Source organism: Pteropus medius, unplaced genomic scaffold, assembly GCF_902729225.1.
Source record: "Pteropus medius unplaced genomic scaffold, Ma_sr-lr_union100, whole genome shotgun sequence".
NCBI classification, from domain to species: Eukaryota; Metazoa; Chordata; class Mammalia; order Chiroptera; family Pteropodidae; genus Pteropus; species Pteropus medius.
Genome location: NW_024349801.1, coordinates 22,476,442 through 22,501,068, shown reverse-complemented (window position 1 = coordinate 22,501,068; position 24,627 = coordinate 22,476,442). Strand labels below are relative to the sequence as shown.

Here is a 24,627-nt window from a genome sequence, read left to right as displayed (position 1 = left end):
TAGAAAATGGCAAAAGACAATTATTTCACTAATTTCCGTAAAAACAGTGTGAAGAATGGACCGGAAGGAGGCCAGATCAGACCCATATGGCTTTGTTCATGTCCCTCTGCCTAGAACACTATTATTCTCTTTGGCAAAGACCTTCATCTTTCAAGGCTTAGTGAAGGCTTCCTTAACTTTAATAGGAGGAAGAATTAACATCTTTTCTTCCACGAACATACTGCCAGTAGCACACATTGCTGCAATTATTTATTAGTTTTTAGTTCTCCTCACTTGATGATAAGCTTCTTGAAGAGCAGTCTTGTACTTCTACATCAGAACTGGAATTTTGTCTGATGTATTTAATGCTGTATCTCCCAGTGCCTAGAATACTGCTTGACACAGATTAGGCACTCAATATCTGTTCAATCAAAAACAGGATGAAAGGAATGTGACCTTTTAATCAGAGTGCCAATTTTCCTCTTTTGAATTCAGTAATAATGTGGTTAGTGAAAATAAGGTCCAGATTAGTTTACATTAATCCCCCAAAGAGAATCAGTGCCTACATTAACTAAATGTCACATTTGAACATTTCAACAAGGATCAAAGAGATTTATGCTGGTAGCAGTGCTACCTTAGATGCTAACCTCCGATTTTTTCCACTACAGCTTTGTGCTTCCTTTCTAAATGCTGAAGATGCCTACAGCATTTCTCCAGTTTTCTTTTCAGATCTTGACATTCCTGCTTTGCTTTTTCAAGTTCTTGGAAGCAGTGTCCACACCATGAATCTTTAATCTCAAGGATCTTTTTCTCATCTGCAAAAATTAAATGATAGCAAACTTTTATATCAACTTAGACTAAAAGCTGGATGGACGGAAGGAAGGAAGGAAGGAAGGAAGGAAGGAAGGAAGGAAGGAATCTTGATGACATCACTAAAGGCAACAGTATAACTAACTGAAAAAAGCATGAGACTTGAGAGAGACCCGGGTTTAAATCCTGTTTCCACTACATAATGGCTGTATGACTCAGAGTGTATTACTTAACCTCTCTGAGACTTAGTTTCTTAATATGTAAAATTGAATAATACCATTTATTTTAAAAATTGCTATGAAACGTAATGCTCAGATCTTAGTACTGAATACCATTCCCCACTAAAAAGAACCAGGGATCTTCAAGAAATAACTGACTATAGTACTGGATCAGGGTATATCAAGATGAGTCCAGAGTATTTTGCTATGCCAGAAAGTTAAGAAATTAATAAAAAAATATAGCATATCACAAGGGCAAGGGGCTCCACTAGCTGAATCTGGGACATTTTGAACAGTAATTTAGTAATAAATTATAAAATATTTTTTAAATAGGAATTCATGAGTCATACCAATAATAAGATGGATAAATGGATAGGTAGGTAACTTGTAGGTAGGTAGATGGATGGATGGACAGACTGATAAACAGAGATAAATAAATAATACACACATGCTAGAGGGGAGGTAAAAGTAGAGGGAGGTCTGGAGTTGGAAAAATTAAAATTTTGCAACCACCATAGTAAAGACTTGATCAGGTAAGTAACATCGATGATTGTTAAATAAAAGAGAAAGTTTTAATGAGAAGAAGAATATTTTCATGATCTTAAAAGTATCCCCCCACAGACTGCTTATCAGTTGCAAAGGGGGAAATCTTAGAATCTTAGTAATTATACAGTGAAGACAGCTGGACAACACCTTGACCAGGTGCTCAAAATGAATCTCACCAATAAAAGACATCATGCACATCCAGATGTGATAACACATCACCTATGCCGTGCTCCAGCCAAGAAAACACAACATGAATCTAATCATGAAGAAACATCAGACAAACCTCAAATGAGGAAAGATCTATCAAAAGCTAGTGGCGTTTAGGTAGGGAGAGAGGAGAGAATATGTCTCTCAAAAATGTCAATGTCATAAAAGGCAAAGAGAGACTGGAAATATTCTAATATCCTAGATTAAAGGAGACAAAAAAGATATGAGATCTAAATGTAATACCTGACCTTGGACAGATCCCTGTACTGGAGAGGGGAAAATGCTATAAAAGACATTATTGGGTAATTGACAATAAATTGACAACAAAAAATAGAATATAAACAGTAGATTGCTACGATATATTTATTTAATGTTAAATTTACTGTATTAAGGTTATACAAGAAAAATTCCTATTTTTTGAAAATATACACTGAAGTATTTAAGGGTTAAAGAACACAAGTATATAACTTACCTTCAAATGGTTCAGGAAAAAAATGAAATATTCACATTAACATCCACAAAGAAGAGTACAAAATGGGGTAAAATGTTATCAATAGGTCTATCTAGGTAAAGGGGATGTGAGTGATCTTTGCAACTATTTTTATTTTTGCAACTTTTCTGTAAGTTTTAAATTATCTCCAAATGAAAAAACTATTTTAAACTGTCAGGAGGTATAAATGTATAAAAATTGTTTGGCACAGTACCTGGCATAGAGCACATATACAATAAATAATACCTATTGCCATTAGTAATATACAGGATTAATAATATTTAAATAATATATAAAAATGATACAAAAAATAGATTATTACTATTAATATAACTGATATAATAAAGTAGGAATACAAATTGGCACAGGCTCAAAGGCCAACACCCAATATGTTGATGCAAAAATCACTGGTCCAGCAAAATTGCTCGTAGTTCTTTCCTGACTTTTTAGTTTCATTTAATTAGTTCTACTCATGTTAAAAGATTAATGAAGCATCACCTAGGTATCACACATTGAATTTATATTTTTAATTTAAGATACTGTTGTAAAACTAACAACCAGGCAAATGTCCTTTACAAGAGAATAATTTATAGCATATTCATATAATGGAATACTATACAGCAATGAAAATGCATGAACTAGAGCTACATGTGTCAGCAATGACAAATCTTAGAAGCTTGATATTAAGTGGAAAAAGCGAGTTACAGACTATAACAAGTATTAAACCATTTTTACAATGTTAAAATACAAACAAAATAAAGCAACAGCTTTTGAGGATATCTATACTTGAGCAAAACAAAGAAAAGCAAGAGAATAATTTTTTAAAAATGAGAATATTTGTTACCTCAGGTTGTAGAGAAGTAATAGGGATGAAACTGTGGTGAAACACACAGTGGTCTTTAACAGCATCGGTGATGTTCTATTTCTTAAGTAAAATAATGGGTCCCTGGTTGTTAGAGCCTTCAGAACTTACATGTGCATTACATATACTTGTTGCATGTGTGAAGTATTTCATAATTAATGTTTAAAATACTTTTTAAAATGATGAGATATCAAATATAACCAGTCAACAGTGGCACTCTTCTTGTGGTAGGATTGTAAAGGTCTTTATAACTTACTACATGTTTTAGATTATTTAATCCTTTCTAATGAATTTGATAATGTGTTTCTTTTTAGAGACTAAAGAAAGAAAAATAAATCCTTTTATCATCTGATTTGTCTTAGGTCAAAACTAATTTTTTTCATATTGACCAGACTTCCCAAAGTCAAATAATATCGAAAACTACCCATTTCACAAAATATAATTCTCAGGCTATTCCAAATTTAACAGCAGACACAAAATGGCATTTAAAAAGTAAGAAGCAAGGTACAAATTATGGTAGTATTACCATACATCTAATTAGGAATAAGATACTCTCAACCATCTAGAATCTAGAAGGGAAAGGGTCTATGGATGATAAAAAAAAAATTACTGTCAACTGAGTTAGAAATGTGTGAAAACTAAGGTTATTGGCTTAGTACATATGATTTGCTCTTGTAGTTCTTAGTTCTTTCCCAGATTACAAACAGAAAGAATGTGTTTGGGGGTGAAGGGAGGGGGGGCTGCTAGGGGTCAATATCCTAAAAAGGATGGGAACTAATAAAGGATATGTCAACTCTTACCTAGCTCAACAATCTCAGTGAACAGGCAATATAAGCCCTATGTTTCTCGGTGAGCTCTGAATACCTCAAGGGCTATAGTACAGCACACTGTTTCTTTTTCATAATGACAACTCTAGGTCACTAAGGAAACATTAGACTATTAGTTCATCAAATATTCAAGAAACATAAACTATGTGTCATTCACTGTGCCATGTGTCAGGGAAGAAGAGATAAAGATACTGTCCCTACCTCACACCTAATACACTTCAGAAAGATTTCCATTAAAAACAGTTGAATTAACTTCAGTAATTTGAATAAAAAGGTCTCAGGTATTTGGCAATTCTCTTCTGTGAAACTTTATTTCTCGATAAAGCCAGGTATTAAAAACATGACTAAAAAAGATAAAAAACAAACAAAAAACATGACTGCTCTGTTAAAATTCTCATTATTCTCCTTCTAATAAAAATCACTTGTGAATGGAGGGAAGACTATGAAAAGACAGAATTAAGAGGGCCTAAAGCAACCCTGTCTTCTAAATGCAAAATGAAATCTAGAGGGAGGACACACACTGAGTAGGAATAACAGTACACAATTGTTCACTCAAAAACTATACACTTTTTTTTAATCTCCTTTTATGCCCAAAGCAACCCTCCAGAACTGTGATTATGGATGTTACAAAAACCAGTAGGAATAAAATCCCATTACCAGCTTTTGTTTCTGTTTCTTGCAAGGTCAAGGGCTGAGCGTGGTGTCCAGAAGTGGGTGCAGGAAGGATGGCCAGGACTCCAGGGTCTCCTCTGCCAGTGACCCCTGAGGCAGAATCTTTAGAGATCTTCGCCATATTTCTCTGAAATAGATTATTTTCATAATTAATGCGTAGTAAAAATCTTTACACAATTCTCTATTTAAAATGCTTATATTAAAAATAAAAAAATACACGCTGCCTGAAAAAAATCTTGCCTGAACTATCACCAATATTTTTCTTATGGTGTTATGTGAATACTGTCATTACTATGAACTGGTTGGTCTCTTATGACAAAATTTACCAAATTAAAACATTATCCGACAGAGAACTCATGGGCCAGCTATAGGACAGACATCAGATACATATGAATTTAAGAAACTTTAATGATTTATTGTGACCAAACCACAGAATGGACTACGCGAAATCAGAATTGTTCTTGAAAATCCACTGCAGCAGGGGTCAGATTCATTAGAAACTGTAATACCAACCTTTTGCCTTCCATGAAATGAAAGTAACAACAGTACACAAAATTTTAACTTACATAGTAAGCTATGTGTTTCTAAATACTTTAATATACAGTGTCATTTTGAAAGGAAGGACAGTTGAGTGCCAATGTTAAAGAGAGAAACTTAGGCTCACCTAAGTTAAACATCTTGCACAAGACCATATCTTCACTAACAGGTATTGAACAGTCCTTGTTACAGACAGTGCAGCCACTAAACTGGTTAATAGTGAGACATTCAGTTAAGGTGATATTTTTAGGTTCTGGACAACTGCTAAATCCCAAAGGATGATTTTAAGACGGAGTCTTGTTTGATGACTTCAGACACATTTTTATGCTTGATTCTAGATTTTTGACTACAAGAAACTCATTTAACTGACCCTCAGGAAACCTATCTATGATGCCCAACAGAAGCAGAGATCAGAGTTACAGAGAAAAGGGGGACTCCGAGCATGCAAGAGGATATAGATGCAGTTGAAAACAAAAGGAGTAATAAACACTAAACCAAAGGTAGTCAGTGTTTCCAGTTGCTACTCAAAACTGGGAAAGCTAAGATGGAAAGCAGCAACCTTCTGTCTTAGCATTAACTTGATTTTCATGGTAAGATAGAAGGCATCCTTAGGTTTGAAATTTTTATTTTGATTGATATTTCTCTTTTAGCTATTATGAATGGTTGTATTTATTTATTTTGACAAGGCATTCATTCCCTTGGAAACTTCATTTTTAATTCATTACATCCTTTCCATTTTAAAACCTTTTGATCATTTAAGTTATTTTAACGAGGACTTGTTTTATAAATACTGATGATTTTTTCCTCTTTCAATTTTTATAAACAGTTCTAAAAACTAAATTTAATAAATTATAAAGCATAGCCCTTCACATTTATGACACCTATATTGCAAATTTATAATCATTGCTTTACCTCAAGGTTGTGAACTGAGTTAACTCTAAAATGGCAAAAGTCAAGTATTACTCCAGCACAAATGCCAGAGTAGGCATTTCAAAGCCACCCTTTTCTCAGGAATGGAATCTGATCCCACCCAACAAAAACCACAAATGTCTATAAGTTCTAGCCAAATTACGTGATTTGGTCTCCAAAGACATGTGAGCCATATTCATGCATACAAATAATCGTATACTGTTTACATAATTATAAAGCCTATAAAAAGACCTGGGGTTGATTATATATTGACTGCAGGGAAAAGGTGTTGTGTTTTCTTGATTTTTATAGCAGAGACTACCTTTGCAGAAAAGCGAACTTGAAAGCCTAAAATATGATTTTCCCACCACTTCTCATCCTTAAAACTTGCTATAGATAATTCTTATTTCAATTATCTATTTTTCCCCAATAATTATCAATAAAGTATTCTAAACAGTATTCATGGAAGTTATCTCGCCCAGTTATTCTTAAACTGAAAGCAATTACTAAGTAGTCACATCTTTGTGAAATCGAGAATAAAAATATCAATTGGAGTGAACTGGGAAGGAGTAAACTAATCTTTTAGGCCCCCTTGGCTCTGAAGTTCCAGGATGCAAAAAGGCCAAGTCAAGCTCCGTCATGTGTATCCTACCAAAACCAAAAGAATGAGATAGGCCCAGGATTTGTACTTTTTCCAATGAGCAACTATACGATTACCCAAGGTAGTAAGTTAGTTATCTCCAAGTGTGGGACTAATCCCAGGTTTTTTTCCTAGCTTGTAACTCTTTCCAGTAGGTATTAATACCAATTGCCCAACATCGGCCTTGAAAATCTTGAATCACAACATCTTAATGAACCTTAACTCCTGTCTCAAGCCTCCGATCAGACCTTACAATATGAGCATTGTTTTCCTACCTCTAATTCCAGATGTTGAAATCGGCTGATCACAATGACTAAAATAGTCTGGACTTTTCATGTGTACCTAGTTTCTTTAATCATAAGGGAGTAAGACTTTGGTTTTATCAGCCCTTCCACACAAACTAAAAGCTGGTGTCATGGAGTACTAATACAACTAAAAGAATACAACTAATTCATGAAACATGCACACAGATAGTACACTGACAAAACTGAGCTTCAGAGTTTTGTGTGAGTGAGCCATACTTCTGTGTGTTTCTACATCAAAATTCTTTGTACTTCATTGGCATTTTTCGCCTACACGAGATATAAATTCCTTGAGGGTAAGAAATAGGTTTCCAAAGTGTTTAGAAGCTCTTAAGAACCCCTAGTTTAATATGATGCATATTTCTTGAAGTGGTCATGCCCAAAAAACAAAATGGGAATGAGAGTTATTCAGTTTCTGAAATCTCAGGCCCTTACAAAGAATAGCATATTTTTTTTTATTAGGAAAAAGATGTCTAGAGGATAAAAGGTCTGCCTCATATTTATGGCACTATGAAGAAAAAGTATTCTTGGCAAAAAAAAAAAAAAGGCAATCCTTTGGATTTGCTACTAAATGTTTTTTAAACCACTGGTAAAAACACAAGTCTTACATCTATTAAACTGTAAAGTGAAGAAAGGAAAAAATACCATATGCAACTTCTGCAATCATCCTTGATGTTCAATAGCTCTTTTCACTTCTCAGAAACATACCTTTTTCCATTTTGGGTCGGCATTTTCTATAAGTAGTGAGAGGATATCTTGAAATGCATTCTGAATGCAGGCCTTTAGTTTTTCAAAATATTCCACAGACACCCATTTTGAAGAACAAGTTGACACAAGCTCCGAAAGTTGCTTGTTCTCTGAACCACTGACATCCTCCTTTTGGGTATCCTTTAAGAGAAATTCAAGTACAGTTAGAATGTCTTCCTCATACTGATAGATTTCCAGTTGGATCCGCCTGGCTTCCTGCATAGTCCACTCTCTGCGACTCTGGTCTAGACATGTTTGTAATTCTGCCTCCTTCTGAAGAAGCAGTTCAGTTTTTTGTTTCACAAAGTCTTCTTTAGCTGCCGCAAGCACCTCATTAATTTTATTTCGATGATCATCTAAAAATTGCCGGTAATCTTGCTCATTTTGTTCTTGAATTCTGTGGATTTCTTCTTGCTTTTCTTTGTTCCATTCACTCTGGGCCTTAGCCAACTCAGCCCTGACAACCACAGGGACTTCCTCATTCTTTAATTCTAGCTCTCTCTGAAGAGAATGAATCTTCTCTTCCAATTCCTTTGCAGGTATTATATTTTTCTTTGTATTTTCAAGCTCACTTTTCCATTTCTCTTTAGCTTCAGAAACAGCAAATGATATCTAAAGGACAAAACAATATACATTTAAGTCTTTAAAATTCTCCTCATTAAAAAAAAATTAAACTAAAGTAACTATTTGGGTTAACTTCTGAACTTAAGAGATTTACGATTGAAATTAAAGAGGAAGAGTGAATTCAGAAAAGACATTCTTAAAATATTCTTACACTAAAAGATCTTTTCCTTCATTTTAAATCACCTAATAATATAGGTCTTCTGTTATTTAAAAAACAAAATATCAGTTTCCTCATGAACTAGAAGTTAAAATTTACCAAAAATACATATACGTAATTACATAATTATCCAAAACTAATTTTTGAAAAAAATCCATATTATTTTTTTACATAGATGCAGTCTCAAATTTTATCAACGCTCCCAACAAATTAAGTGTCTTTTACATGAACCAAAAGCAGCCTCATAAGGAAACCTTACTATTATTTAGGAATATAACATATACATGCATAATTATAAGCTGACAAACATAATTATATTTTAATGCAATTCTAGTGGTTAAACAAGTCATTAAATGACAATAGCAAACAGAAAAAGTCCTTTTTTAAAAAAAATCTAACTTTCTTTTATGACAGAACAGAGTAAGTAGATTACAGAAAATAAAGTACATAACCAAAAAGTAATAGAGAGTCAAAAAGCCTAGGCTCCAGCTCTAATCCTGCCATTGATTGCAGAGGCAGCCAAGTATAGTATGGTGTTCAACAGAGTGGCCTCTACAGACAAACTGCTGGAATTAACAGCCATGGGACCTCAAGCTCAGCCCTAAACTTCTTTGAGCCTCAGTTTCCTCATCTAGAAAATGGGGATAATTACAATGCCTATCTGATAGTTATTTTAGGATCGAATGACAAAAGGAGATAACTCATTTAAAGCACTTAGCCCAGAGTCTGGCAGACAATAAGGACTCAATAATGTTATGCAGTTATTATTGCTTTCTTCGCCTTGGAAAAATCAATCTCTTTAGCATTTAACGTCTTCATCTATATAATGAGCAGATTGGATAATGACCTTGAGTCTCTTTTACTTCTAATATTCCCCAACTGAATCCAAAGAAGTCATAAGAATACAATAGTGTTAAAAGAAGAACTAGGTTTCCCCAAAGGCTTGCCCTAGGCAGGGGTGGCTGCTATTAATCAATAAAGGCTTGCCCTAGGCAGGGGTGGCTGCTATTAATCAATACTGTACATACACTCTGAATGATGAAATCGGGTATCTGCTTCCTAAATTTTCTGCTAATATATAATTAGAGGAAACATCTTCACCTATATAGACTTATAAACACACATTATATAACTTTATTCAATAGTATGTGTTCTTGAACAGTTGCACATGACAAATTTTGAAGTAATTGTATTTTAATTTACTAAAGAAATCCACTAAGATGAGCTTTCCAAAGGAATTTACAGTAAAATTCTTTTGTTACTAACAGAATAATCCAGTAGTGATATGAAACATGTGTAAAGAATGTTTTTAGAGAAAACAGGTCGTGTCGCAATGGATGCCTAGACTTCATTACCAGGTGACTTGGATAGGGGTGTGGATCCCCTGGAATTTGGATGGCCGGCCCGATCTCGCCCAAAGGGCACACCCTCTCACATGAAGTTTTACAAGGAGAATTTGACAGCATTGATGGATTCAGTGGTTCCCGACATCATTGCACATTAGAATCACCTGAGGAGCATTTAAAAATCCTGATGCCCAGGCACATCCCATACCAATTAAAACGTAAAGCCTGGGAGTAGGAACCAGGCAACAGTGTTTTTAAAAAAGATCCAAGTTTTTCCAATATGCAGCAAAGTTTGGAAACCATGGAACTAATTTGACTACTTCTGGACTCTGCATATTGGCTTTAAATTTCTACAGATCTTGATGATCATTCTAATTCTGCTAGAACTCTGCAGACAATGCTGTGTAACTGGTCCTTGCCCACCTCCGTTGCTTTGAGGATGGGTGTGCAACATGTTAGCATTATGTTTTGTGGCTGAATAATTATCTAGAATAGTGCTACTCCCACCCACACGTGGTCCAAAGACCAGTAGTGTCATATCGCCTGGGAGCCTGTTAGAAATGCAAATTCTCAGGACTCACTCCAGAACCACCAACACAGAATCGCTTGGAGTAAAGCCCATGAATCTGCTTTAACAAACTATCCAAATGATTTTTCTTGCCAGCTAAAGTTTCAGAAGCAAAACACTGTCTTCTCATTTCTATTTCTGCATTTACATACACTCAGATCTTCCATGTTCTTAAGGAAAGATCTCTTGCCTATTTTATTTTCTATATTCTACCCAACTTTATTATTCCTCTTGACTTCCGAGCTCTGAGATACACATGCACACCATCATATTGTTTCCTCTCTCTCCTTCTTAAATTTCCTTTTGAAATACTTCAACATACGAAAAAGTATAGAGAGTAATATAATAAACACCCAGGTACTGCTACATAACTTAAGAAAAATATTATGAAATTTATGTTGAATTATTTCCTTAGGTAATTTGTGAAATAAGCTTATGATACAACATATGAATTGTTTGCAATGTGTTATACACATTATTTTCTAAAATGATTGTGACATTGGAAGAGTGGTGTACGCCTGACATTGCAATCTATTATATCTTATGTACTACAAGTAAGAGAGGATTTATAAATATGACTTAAAATGGCATCTTAAGTTTGTTCTAGTTTTCATGTCTCTAATCTGGTAGGTATGAACATTCTTCCATTGGTTTTTTGCTATTTGGATTTCTCATGAAAATTACTTGTTCATATCCTTGGCACACTTATTATTCATAGATTCTTGTTTTCCTTGTCATGTTAGTATTAGTGTTTCTCATGTTTGACTAATTTATTTTCCTTATTTTTATTATCTTTTGTTATTTTTTATTACAAAAGTTTTAAATGTTTGTACATATTTTATCCTATTACTTTATCTTTGTTACTGTGTCTGTTACCTCAAAATTTGTTATGATATAGATCTAAAATATTCAATTTCATTTAAAAAAAGTAATAACTTAATCAACCTAGATTTTATTGTAATTCAGGTTGCGGATTAATTTAAAATTAAAATTAATTTAAAATTAATTTTTCCAAAGTGTTATCTGGCTCTCATAAGGCTATTTATTATAATACTATTTGTCATTCAGATGTTTTGAAACAATTTATTAAGTTTTTATTCAGAGTTGGGCTTAACTCTAAAGTCGGTATTTTACTGAACGAAAAAGAATTCTATTTGTGACTCAACACAGTCTGAATTGTTGCTTTCCAATATATTCTGTTAGGGCTGGACTACTACTTCTTTCCTAGAATATTAAAAAAATCTATAGTCTTTTCAGTTTTCCAAATAAATCTGAGAATGATTGTGTCGAATTTCAAAACTATGTTCAGTATGCTGGCATTTTTATTAGAATTAATTTATACTAGGAGGTTAAGTTAAAAGAATACAAATAATTGTATCTGATGTTTCTAGTCAGGGAACATGACATCTCTGAAAAGAAAAGTTGACTATTTACCAAGGAGACTGTTCCAAGACTTCTGACACAGTACAAAAAACAATCTTTAGGCATGTGAAACGATATTGTATAGCTAATAATAAACAAAAACCTGCTCTCAATTTCTCCTAAAGATATAGCAAAACAGAATGGAATTTACTTTCAGTTAAGGTTATCTTCCTCATTATGAGAGATTCAAGACCCTAAAATGCATTCTTTCTCCCTGAACAACTTGACAATGATGAGAATGGCTACCATTAGCCAGGTCCTGACCTAATATTTAACATGCATTAGCATATTTAATCCTTCAACAACACTGAGCAGGCAACAATTCTCAGGACTGAGATGAGAGAAGGCGTCAGGAGAGAGGCCTTCCTGAAGCTTCTTTCCAGGAAAATTCTTACTCGTTGGGCCATAAAGATCTCTTGTTGTTCTTCCCACTTTTCTTGTTCCGATCTTACGCGTGCTTTATACTCTGCAAGCTCAGGCAGTTCTTCCAGCCATCGATGACGAGCATTTTGCACAGCTGTTTCTACCTATAAGATATTGCAAAAGAAAGAGGAAAAGTGAAGTATAAAATTTCAAAAGATTTTGCAAATAGCAATTATATAGCATTCATGTGTATTTTACGTTGCACTATACTACATTAATTATAACTGATTTCAAGCACCCCACCTTATCTCAAATGATAGATTCTAATCTTTCTGTTATAAACTTCTCATACTGTCCCATGCAAATGCCACAACAGGAAGTGGGAATGCATAAATGTTTGACAGCCAGTACTATTTTACAAAGCTTTATACAAAGCACCAATTGCTATTTCCCCATTTATCTTGGGGAAAAGGACAAGGCATGCAGGAGGGCTGCTTGGCACCAGCTGCTGTGCAATCAGTATGCCTGCCACCTCCACTGTCCTCATATCCCACATATACACACACGCATTCACATACATGCATGCACAAAAGTGCCAATAATGTTTAGAGCCTTATACCTGGCAAATTTTCCTGCTGTCAAGAATGAGTTTGTGACTAACGAATGGGGGTGATATATCAATTCAGGCAAAAATTTAAGACTTGATGAACTATGAAGGTAATCTGGTTGTAAATCTGTTACAAGCTTCCACAAGATCATTTATTAATCCTTCCTTATTCTCTTTTTTGAAATATACACAGATATGCACATACATATATCCATACAGACACACAAAAGCAGAGTTGTTACAAGCAGCTGTATTTCTCACTAAAATGCTAAATACATTTACAGGGAAATTCCAGGGAGTTGAAAAATATGGTAAAAAGATAAAACTCCTATAGAAATTTATATTCTTTAAAAAGTTACTATGAATATTTCCTTTCTACAAAATCATGCTATTTGATTTTCTTCACAAGATCTATAATTTTATAAATACCAAAATAGAATCCTTAAACATGTGTTTGTTTATAGAACCTTTTCTTAACTCTGTTCAAATCTTACAGTAAACATTTCAGAAATTTATTTTTTTAACTGATGGAAGACATCTTTGATACCATTAGATATTTGCCTATGTTTCCAGACCTTAAGGATGCCCTGTAAAATCATGTAGAACAATTTAACAAATAAGCAGAATTTCAAGTATTTTCAAAAGCTGAGTATATTTTTTTGTTACTTTAGGTTATAATCTTAAGTCTTTTAGTAAGTAATAGTTCTAAATAACAAATACACAATAAATAATATTATATCAAGGTTCTAGGGACTTCTGAGGACTAGAAGCCCTATGGGATGATCTGTGGGGTCAAAACTATTTTCAAAATAATATTCAGGCATTATCTTTTTTATTCCCATTCTCTCATGCATAAACAGTACAGTTCTCCGGAGGTGACACGCTAAGTGATGGTATCACTGCTCTGACAGCAATGTGTGCTAGAGCATTCTTGTTTTTTAAAAATTTCTTAGATTGGTATATAGCCATGCCACCCTGAACAAGCCTGATTCCGTCTGATCTTGGAAGCTAAGCACAGTTGGGCCTGGTTAGTACTTGGATGGGAGACCACCTAGGAAGACCAGGTGCTGTAGGCATAAAAAATAAGGGATTGTAAGCTGACAAGGTCCTTGCAATCTATGGGGTCAACCAAGGGTTACTTCACCTAACAAAAAAAAATAAAAATAAAAAATAAAAATTTCTTAGATTTATATTCCAATACAGTAAATAAATATAATCCACACAAACAAAAGCTCTTTAGAATCTTCGATTTTTTAAAGTGTAAAGGTAACCTGAAACCGAAGAGTTCAAGAATCACTGTAATTGATAATATAGATAAAACAAATAATAGCTCTCCTTTATTCTGTTAACAAAGAGCTATATTTTTCTCAGTATGACATTTCTTGGAAATCAAGTAACAAGCCCCAGTTAAAAGTGAGATAGCTTTTTGATTGCTTCCAAGGGGAGGCAATGGCACTGATTTTGGGCAAAAAAATTGGATTAAAAGACAAAGTCCCACTTAAGGGGTATGCCTGAAGATTCAACTCTGCAAGTCTCAATGCAAATACTGTAAAGTATTTTATTCATTTTAAGTTTGCTTATCTATAACTATCTCAGTGGAGTATTTTCTATAAAGTTAGATATGAAAAATTCATAATTAAATTGTGCTTCATTGAGCTATAAAACCGCCATTATAAACCTTAGGCATCTGAATGCTTAGACTGACCTCTGAGGAGCAAACATTGTGTAAACTGAAAGAAGACATAGAAAAACAGAGAGGCATAGCTTTGTGACAGAAATATAATGAAAATCTTAGGAACTACATAAGAAGTTCTCTACCCTAGAATGCACAAAAATTTTAAAGTATAAAGTTATGAACAAGTTCAACAGTAGCATTTTATAGGCTTTCATTAACAGACAATCAGTACCAATAATTTCACTAAAATAAAGCTGCTCATTACCTGTTTGGCAATGTTTTCACAATATCTGAGTTCCAATTCGACCTCGAGTTTCTTCAAGCCCCCCTTGATAGCAATTTCTTTCTCTTGCTCCAAATCTTGCTGGATCTTGCGCTTCTGCTCTTCTATTATGATTGCCATCTCCTTCTTGGAAATAACATCAATGGTGGTTACTTGGTCAGTTTGGCTGTAACAATCTGAGGTCTTCTTTTTCATTGCCTTTATAGTTTGATCCAGCTTCGACTGCCACTCCTTTTCAAGCTGTTGAATAAGTTCTTGTTTCATCTGTTTTCAGAAGAAAAATCACATGAAAGAAAAAATAATCAAATAATTATTAGTAGAAACTAGAATAGCTAGCCAAAAAAAGCAACCACAGCTGTATTTGAAAACCATCTAGACATGGTTATAGTAATTACACGAGGTTTAGAAATTTAGTCAATAAAAATATATTCTGAAGTAAATTGTGAAAGATACTGTTTGACCTTCTCTATGAGACCGATCACATAGAAGATTTAAACATGTTGTGTAAAGTCAGGCTTTCTTTCTCTCAAGATGCAACCTTCCGGAAGTTTTGACAATGCCACTACAAAGATGGCATGATTTCAGAGAGAGAGGGAGAGGGACAGAGAAAGAAAAAAGGAAAAGAAAACTTTTGCTATTAATATGTGTTTTTCCATCAACACAAAGCTTTCTACCAAGCAGGCATTCAGTAAGTCTAATTAACGAATCTAATTTTACTCACTTGAACACATTAGAATCCTGTTTGTTATGACATTAAATTCTACTGAGTAGTCTGCATTCAAGAAGGGGATGTTTTTCCATCTTATGATTCTTTCCACTTTCAACAGTGTAGTGGGATGGATCCAAACAATCAGTCTTAGGCAAAACTGTGAAATAGTGAAATCTGCTCTTCCCTTTCCGGTTTCTCACCTCCTGGCTACCAGAGCCCCTGGCTATATTGCGTCACTTGAAGTGGCCATCTTGTGTAGCAGTTTATGCTTTCTTGACATACTTACAAAAACAATAGCTGTCTATCTCATCCCCTTGGTAAATAATTGATTAGCAAATCCAACTAAAAGATAATTAGCAACAATGTAAAAATAGAGGATATGTTTTGTGCTATTCAGATTCAAATATGTTGTGTAAGGTCAGGAAATATATACATACAAATATTCCAGAATATCTTTTTTACATTAAAAAAATGACTAGTAGAAAGAATTTCAGATGCCAGCACTAGATTAATGAAATGCTATTTGGGGGAGGGGTGGGGAATGAGGAATAGGGAGACCAAAAGATAAGACAGTGTTTTATTTTTCCATCTTGAGGTATTTCCAACCCCTATTAATAACAATTTTGTGGATAGGAGAATATAAGTTTAAATAAGTTTAAGAATGTATCAGGAGAGAGAAAAAAATGGCATAGATGATAGAGGCTCTGCTCATTCTTCTGGCAACCAAATCAAAGTTGTGATAGAAACAAGGGGCAGCAGCAAAGAAAAATCGCCTGGGATCTAGATGAACAAGCCATACAACTACGGAGAAATCTAAGAAAGCACCCTGCAACAGCAGAAGATAGGACAAGGCGAGGACACAGGGCTGCCCTGTCCCGAGCAGCCGAGTGAGGCAGAGGCTGTGGCAGTGGCAGTGGCAGCGGCAGCGGCAGACACCTCTTAAAGGGGCCACGTCCACGAGTGGATTTTCATGGCGACGGACCTGCTCACTCTGAGGACGAGTGCCGAGTCGCTGCACACAGAGGGCACCAGGGACTTACAGGGAGACACTGTCAGAGAGAGGGCCGAGGAGAGACTGGCTCTGTAGAAGTAACTGCGGTATCCATTGCTCTTTGTTGAGCCTTCCCCCCTCCCAGTGCTTGGACACAGTGCTGCCATTGCCGTGACATCATCAAACTGAATAACAAAGGTCGCTCTGCCCAGAGGATTCCTAGAAACCCCACCTCACCCAACTTGGGCCCCACTCAAGCCACATCCAGGTGTATTCTCAGCGAGTCAGGTGCTCCGTGTTGAGGCTCACACTGGTGGAGGCAGCTGGCCATGGTTTCTGGTGTGGCCTTTTGAGGCAACTATAAGCACAGCATCTGTGGATTGCTGGCTGAATATTCACCGGTGGCCCCAGAGGGGTAGAGGCTTGGGCTAAATTTGGCCTACAGCTGAACACCCCTCAGGACTGTGCCACTGGACACCTACTCCACAAATCCACACTAATAAGACTGGGAGACTTAGGAGCTTTGCTTAGTACATAGAAAGAGACATGGAAAGGCAGCCAAAATGGGAAGACAAAGAAGCAGAAACCATATGAGAGAACAGAACAGAGATCCAGATATAATGGAGTCAAGTAATCTAACAGATGCAGAATTCAAAACACTAGTTATAAAGATGCTCAATGAACTTTTGGGAAATGTAGAGAACTCCAACAAAGAGATAAAAATGGAAATGGAAATTATAAAAGGGAATCAGTCTGAAATGGAGAACACATTATCTGAGATGAGAAGTATATTAAATGGAATAAACAAAAGAATAAACAAAGTGAATAAAAGAAGAGGATCACATGCCCTATCTAGAGGACAGGAAAGCCAATCAGGACACTCAGACAGAATGGCATGAAGACAGAGGCCAAGACTATAAAAATAATTTAAGGAGGATATGGGACACCATTAAGGCTCCAAATATTCGTCTGATCAGCATAAGTGAAGAAAATCAAGATGTTGAACAGCTGTTTAAAGAAATAGTGATGGAAAACTTCCCTAACCTGGTGAAGGAAATGGACATAAAACCCCAGGAAGCTCAGAGGATTCCAAGAATCAGAGATCCAAAGAGGCCCACACCAAGACGCATCATAATTAAATGTCAAAGTTTAAATACAAAGAAACTATTAAAAGCGGCAAGAGAAAAACAAATAATTACATATAAGGGAACACCCATACGACTGGTAGCTGATTTCTCAAAAAGGAAACTATGCAGGACAGAAGGGCTTGGCAAAACATATTCGACAGGATGAAGACCCAGGATATACAACCAAGAATAATTTATCCAGCAAAGCTATCATTTAGAGTTGAAAGACAGATAAAGAGCTCCCCAGACAAAAATAAAGTAAAGGAATTTATCACCACCAAGCCGGAATTACAGGAAATGTTGGAGGGACTTCTTGAAGAAGAAAAAACATGTATCAAAAACAGGAATAAAAAATGGTAACAACTACATTCCTATCAATAAGTACCTTAAATGGAAAAGAATTAAGTACTCCAACCAAAAAATAGAGTGGCTGAAAGGATAAGAAAACAAGGCCCCTACATGTGAAAAGGAAGGGAATGGAAAAAGATATTGCTTTGATAGACCTAGAAGGTATTTAAGTCAGACAAAGATAAACACTATATGATCTCACTTATATGCAGAATTTAAGGAATAAAAAGAAGAAACTAATCAAAAACAGACTCATAAATATAGTGGACAATTTGGTGATGCACAGAGGGGAGAGGGGTTTGGAGGGCTGGGAGAATGGGGTGAAGGGTTAAAGAAGTAAGATTAGTAGCTGATAGATGGTCACAGGGATGGGAAGCACGGCATAAGGATTACGATTAGCATTAATACATTGGCTAGGTGGAGGGTCAGGGGAGGGAGGGAGCAATTGGGGGGATCATTTTAACTAACTATATAGATGTCTGACCAATGTATTGTATACTTGAAAGTAATTAAAATTCAAATAAATGAATGAATGAATGAATGAATGAATGAATGAATAAAAAGAATGTATTTCACTTCCACCTCAGTTTTTAAGATCATAATTTGGTTCTTAATGATCTGGGAAACTATTAGCATTTCCTAATCTCATTTGCTACTTAGGTAATAAGATAATCTTTGTGCTTCTGCACCTACCCAATCATTACTTCTTTCTTCTAATCTGTAATATGGGTTATTTATTTTTAATTATAGATTGGTCTAGAGTTATCAGAATCATTTCACAATATGAAATTAAGTCATGGTTTCTATTTAAATGATCAAAAATGTACCCTAAAAACCCATTATATCCTGAATTGGGTTGAAGAATCAAGAAGGGGAAATTTTTAAAAATAAAATTGGTGTGGGTAAGCTGCTAATACTACGTTTTTAAAAATGGTGACTAGAAAGAAATATTAACCCACACCTCTTTTTGTTCCTTATCACAGTGTGCTTTGGCTAACATCATTTTATTTTCAACCTGCTGTTTAATATCAGTTTCTTGTTCTTTCAGCCATTTTTTTTCCATCATAAGGGTATCTTGGTACTTTTCTTCAAGGTCCACCTGCAGTTTGCTTACATATTCTTCTCTTTTCTTCCATAGATGTCTCTTTAAACAAAATTTAAGTAAATATCTCAACACTAATATTCTCCAAGTCAAATTTATAAAATAATGGTTATATGCATGTAATAGAGAACAGCAACAGAGACAAATGATCTCCTTAAACGCTAACTCAATCTGTTGAAAAGGTGGCTTGTAAAGACCTATTTACAACTCAAATAATCGGGTAAAAAAATTTATGGATGACTATATTGAAAGAAAAAGCATCTAATGTAATAAATACATTCCCAGAAGACCAAACAATCTTTTTAAAAAGTAAAACTGAAATTTAGGTTTACACCCCACCCATCAGGGGACCCATCAGGTATCTAGAAAGAGCACATATGAAACCAGAAAATGCAACCTTGGATTCTTGGTATTACCTGTCTTATAAATTCTACATGCAGACTATGTTTCTGAGCTGAAGGTCAGCGCAGGGAAAATGGCTTATGTCCTGCAGAGAAAGGCTACCCCAAAATTCCCAAGTTTGCTCCAGAGTTTAATAAGATTCTTCAATTGAGTAAGTGTAAAATATATCATAGAGAAATAGATTGGTATATCTTTACCCACTTCTGGAAGATATGAAAAGATTAAAGTTTCTTAAATTTAAAGCTCTGTTCTGAGTGGCTTATAAAGACTACTAAGCCTTATAAAGGGCTTATATAAATCTAAATAAAAGACTAAAGAATTCCCAGAGAAGGAAGGAATTAAACTCCTCATGCATTAAGCATACTGGCCTTTTAAATGAGGGGTGAGTTTAACTGATCAATCTATACATGCCTTAAAAATTTACAGAATTGTACATCAAATGAAAAAAAAGAGACGATTTTACTGAATCGCAATTTTTAAATTAAAAAAAAATTAACCTGTGTTTTTGGAAGCCACTTGGCAGTTTTGACTTTCCTTCTTGTCCCAGTGCACAAGCACTCATGAGCCAAAATATCAGTCAGTAGCAGCTGTTAATTACAACTGGTTGATTATAAGAGATCCAGTTTTACAGCCAAACTGATTCTTTTAAAAGTAGCGGAAAATATATTTCTGAAAAGAATGACATCTTTGAATTGCTCTTATGTTCTTGCCAATTTATATATTTTTTTAAAAAGGAAAAGAATCACACTAGAGATTTTCTCCTTATTTGAATTTTTAAAACATTACTGAAAGCTAAGTCCTTAATTTCTACGTAATTTAAGATTCCTTCAATATACTGCCAGCACTAACTAAAACAGCTCCCTTTTGAAGTTCTTTTTCCACTACGTGATATGTATACCATGGCATGTTTTTTTGTTTGTTTGTTTTTTACCATATTAATCTATTCAAAACTAATCAAAATATTAAATGAACCGAATTCCTCACCTGCTCTTCACTATTCTTTTCAAGTCTATAGGAACAATAGCTCGTTTTCATGTAACTTACTCAGAAACCTGTATAGAACATTTACTCAAGCCTTTAAAAATATTTTCTAATCTTGATGCAGGTGGCTTTCCAAATGTGGTCTGTAGGCTGGTCCAAAGTAGAAGGGAGGATCAGATGTGTATCTGGAAGAGGCTCCAGCCGAACAGGGGAGAAAAGAGGAGGGCAGCTGTTCATATGTGATTTTACTCCTGGACACTCACCAACAGCAACTTGGAAGATTCAGAAAGGAGTAGAGTATACTGTAGCCCCTCCAATTTCCCTAACAAATAAGAGCTTCCCTGCAAGAGGTCACGCTAACACTGTGACCTTCCTCTCCACAGCCTCCATATCACCACCTTCCTGGTCATGAGACCCAAGTTCAAACACCACCCTTCTCCCTGGAAGAATGAACTGACGCTTAGGTACTGATAGAGAAATGGGTCAGAGGAAACATCTCTGAAGGAATTTATTGTACAGTGCTCACAGGACAACTTGGGGTTGCCTGAGCAGCCAACAAGCAAATGAAAAATGAGGTCCCTGGGTTCCAGACTCAAAGTGACTTGGGTCCGCTCTTGCTTATTTTTAGAACTACTTTTGCCTCTTAGAATAAATCTACAAGGATTTTCTCCCATATGTAGGCCACTTTCTACTAAGGTTTTAATAATCATCTCAATACTTTACTGTATTTTATGAGCTATATTAGTGTGATACAGCCAAAAGTAAAGAGATTTCTACATATCCCTTCCCCATCGCCCAAGAGAACAGTGTGTTGGTTTCAATGACAATAATGAGGCCGGAGAAATGAAAGTAAAATCACCACAACATGAACTCATACTGTACCTTCTTCTCCTGAGCCTGTTGCTCATTTTCGATGGTCTTCCTGAGAGTCGATTCAAGATTATCCTTCTCTCTGCACACTTCCAGGTAACATTCCTGCACAGCAGCCACCTCCTTATTCATCTTATCTAATTCAGACCTTGGATACACAAAACCAGCAACTAAATGATCACAAAAAAACACAAGGGCTGCAGCAAAATTTTCCTCTAAACTATGGAATGTTGTGTACAGCTTCGGGGACAGGGAAACTCTTTCATTCTCACCTAAGTTGTAAGCAAGTGCCCTCATAAACCTCAAAGAGCTGCTGCTTCTCCAAAGCATGCTTTGCTAACAGGCTTTCACGTATTTGGGCTTTCATGGCTTCATGGTGCTGCTGGTAAGTCCTCTCACACCTAGAAACAAAGTAGACAGCGGAGTCCAAGGTAGTGCCCAGCATTACTAGAAACACCAAGATTAACTGGTTTCTCTTTCTTCCTCCCCGCTCTTCCCCTCTAATGCAAATTATAATTATGGTCAGATTGGTTTTCCCCGACCAAAAACAGTAATAATTAATTGTCAATAGATGATCTTATAAGAATCTTCAAAATTTTTTCTTCAAATGTTTCCAGAAAAGAATTAGAAACTTGGATGTGAGGATGCCCTAAGTCTAACAGAGGTAACAGCCCGTGTTGAGGACTTGTTTATAAGAATGAATTGACAGAATCGAGGGTGTGGTTCCAAAATTCCAAGTCCTCTACTTTAAACAAAATAGTAGCAGAACCCAACTCACAAGTAAGTTATGTTCCAAAAGTCTGTTTCCAAGTTTATGATTTGGTATTTGGAAGACATATTCCCTCCCACCGATTTCCTCCTTGTAAAGAACAGTCTCCCAGACTACCCTTTAAAACACCATTTGAATGAACTACCGTTTTGATGGTGCTATAGAACCTAACCCACTACATACCATCATTTCTATGGAAAATGTGTTCCAAATTCTAATTTGAGAAGCCAGGGCCTCATCTTCTCCAATCTAAGATTTCAACAGGGAGGGTTCACTCAGTCATTTCTCTTGCTTTTTTTTTGGCAGGGGGTGGTGGGAGAGGACGGAGAAGAGGGAAGGGCACCTAGGGGTTAGGCCTCTATACAGACCTTACCTAACCACAGCTTCTTGTTTATCACGGTCAAAATCTTGTACCATCTGTCTCATTTGATTACATAAGTCCTGATTTGTATTTCTTAGTTTCTCTTCAGTTTCTTTAAGTTCCTGGATACAAAAGAATAAAGTATTTAAAAGAAATAAACAGCATTTTCATTGATTAGTCTAATCTCATTTTTTAACATCCTCAGTGCTTTATCATTATTCTATAACATTATCTGACATAATTTTCATAAATCTACAAAAGTCTCTTCATGCCTTGATAAGAATATAGATTCATTTATTTGACAACTAGCTTTCTGATAGCAGTGAAAATTAAAATTTTGCATTTAATTTGAAATACATGAAAACATTTAACCAGAGAAGTATTGGGTAATTGATGCCTTAAAAAAAGTCTTAGAATTCAATCATCTTCAGTAAGCACCCAAATAAGCAAAGTCTTACTTTTAGGTCGAGGGCTGGCTGAGGAGGAAGGAACACCTCTAGTAGCCATGCTGCTTACTGTATAGACAAGCAACTGGATTTATGCCGACTTACCTTCTAATGAAACGACTGCTCCATGACCAGTAATAAAGGGAAATAACTGATCACTTACTAATATACTTGTGTCCTAACTGATATTAACTCTGTATTTTTTAAAACTCTATTATATCTTTTGAATTTAATGAGACCATGAAAAGTCTCACAAAATATAGAAAAAATTTTAATTACCTGATTTTGTTGTTGTAAAACTTGAATTTCATTTTTAAGTTGCAAAATATCACCTTTGACAATCGTATCAGAAGTAGAAGACTCAGGCCATAATTGATTAGCTGGGTTTTCTGAGGTATCTGTTTTATGCTAAATGTTTAAAAGAAGTCAAAAGTTTTTTAGATTTTTTAAATCTAAATCTAAGTACTTGTTTTGAAATAATTTCATACTTACAAAGAAGTTGCAAAAACAGGACAAATAATTTCCATATACGTTTTACCATTGCCCCCACAGTATCATTATCAAAACCAGGAAATTAACTAGGATGCAATACTATTAACTAATCTATAGACCTTATACAAAATTTTCTAATTTTCCTCTAATGTCCTTCTTTGGTTCAGGAGCCAATCTATGATTTCAAACTGCATTTAGTTGTCATCTCATGTCTCCTCTAATCTAGGATAATTCTTCAGTCTGTCTTTCGAACTCATGATATTTTTAGTACTAACCAATTATTTTGTAGGATATCCCTCAACTGGGCTTTTCTGAAGTTACTTCATTATTAAATTCAGGTTATGCATTTTTGGCATGAATGCCACAAAAATGATGTGTATGCTTTCAAAAAGATTCATGATGTCAATATATCTCATCACTGGTAATTGATGAAGATAGTGTCTATAAGCACCTCCACAGTAAAGTTACTATTTTTCTACTTCTAATTAATAAGAAATATCTCATAAGGAGATACTTTGAGACTATGCAAATACCCTATTTTTCATCATATTTTCACCCACTAAATTTAGCATCTATTTATTTATATGATCAGTATTGACTCATAGATACATGTTTTATTCAATAGGTAAATTTTTAAGACTCATGATAGACTTTGGCAAATTGTTTCCAGAAAGGCTGCACAAATGTATACTCTCATGAGTCTGTCCAACTCTCTTTACCCGCATTGACAGTGACTGTCTTTAAATAATTGTATTTGGAGAAAAGGGCATCTAACATATGCTTTCATTTGTATTTCTTCTGTCACCATCAGAGTGGAACCTCTTACATATCTCTATTGTTCATTTGTTTTACATCTTCCTAGATTTGTCTGTTTATATGACTTCACACGTTTTCTTCTTACCATCTAAGTGTTTTCCTTATCTATTTTTACGAATTTTCTTATTCGTTGGGGGGGGGTCACAAAAAATTTTTTTTTAAATACTCTATTTGACTTGTTGGTTTATGTATTTACCTAAACTCTGAGCTCTCTTATAAAATGTTTAAAAAATACCCTGTACCTAGGTTCATTCTACTTATTGGGGAAATGGGAGAAGTATGTTTATCTCATTCCCATTCCCATGTGGCGTGACAGAACATCAAAGCTTTGACTCAGTCTTCTAATTCATAGAGTCTTTACTTCCTTCAGAGAGAAACCATTCCAGTTGCTGACTTTCTCCTTTTCACTTGCCATCACTTCC

The 24,627-nt window shown here is 35.1% G+C and overlaps 1 protein-coding gene and 1 pseudogene across 4 annotated transcripts in view; one reads left to right on the top strand and one right to left on the bottom strand.

The window, feature by feature from the left end:
* Positions 1–24,627, bottom strand: part of CEP152 (centrosomal protein 152) — a 77,474-nt gene that overhangs the window by 9,954 nt on the left and 42,893 nt on the right. For 3 of the 4 annotated variants that reach the window (XM_039888191.1, XM_039888193.1, XM_039888194.1), the window contains 9 exons: positions 23,177–23,305; positions 22,464–22,573; positions 21,594–21,722; positions 21,334–21,469; positions 14,774–15,055; positions 12,259–12,390; positions 7,708–8,358; positions 4,597–4,738; positions 627–794 (listed from right to left, as the gene is read on the bottom strand). In XM_039888191.1, the coding sequence (XP_039744125.1) occupies positions 627–794; positions 4,597–4,738; positions 7,708–8,358; positions 12,259–12,390; positions 14,774–15,055; positions 21,334–21,469; positions 21,594–21,722; positions 22,464–22,573; positions 23,177–23,305 (1,879 nt within the window). The remainder of the gene's footprint in view (positions 1–626; positions 795–4,596; positions 4,739–7,707; positions 8,359–12,258; positions 12,391–14,773; positions 15,056–21,333; positions 21,470–21,593; positions 21,723–22,463; positions 22,574–23,176; positions 23,306–24,627) is intronic. The other variant, XM_039888192.1, reaches the window with a different exon arrangement.
* LOC120623190 (uncharacterized) lies at positions 13,791–13,909 on the top strand (annotated as a pseudogene).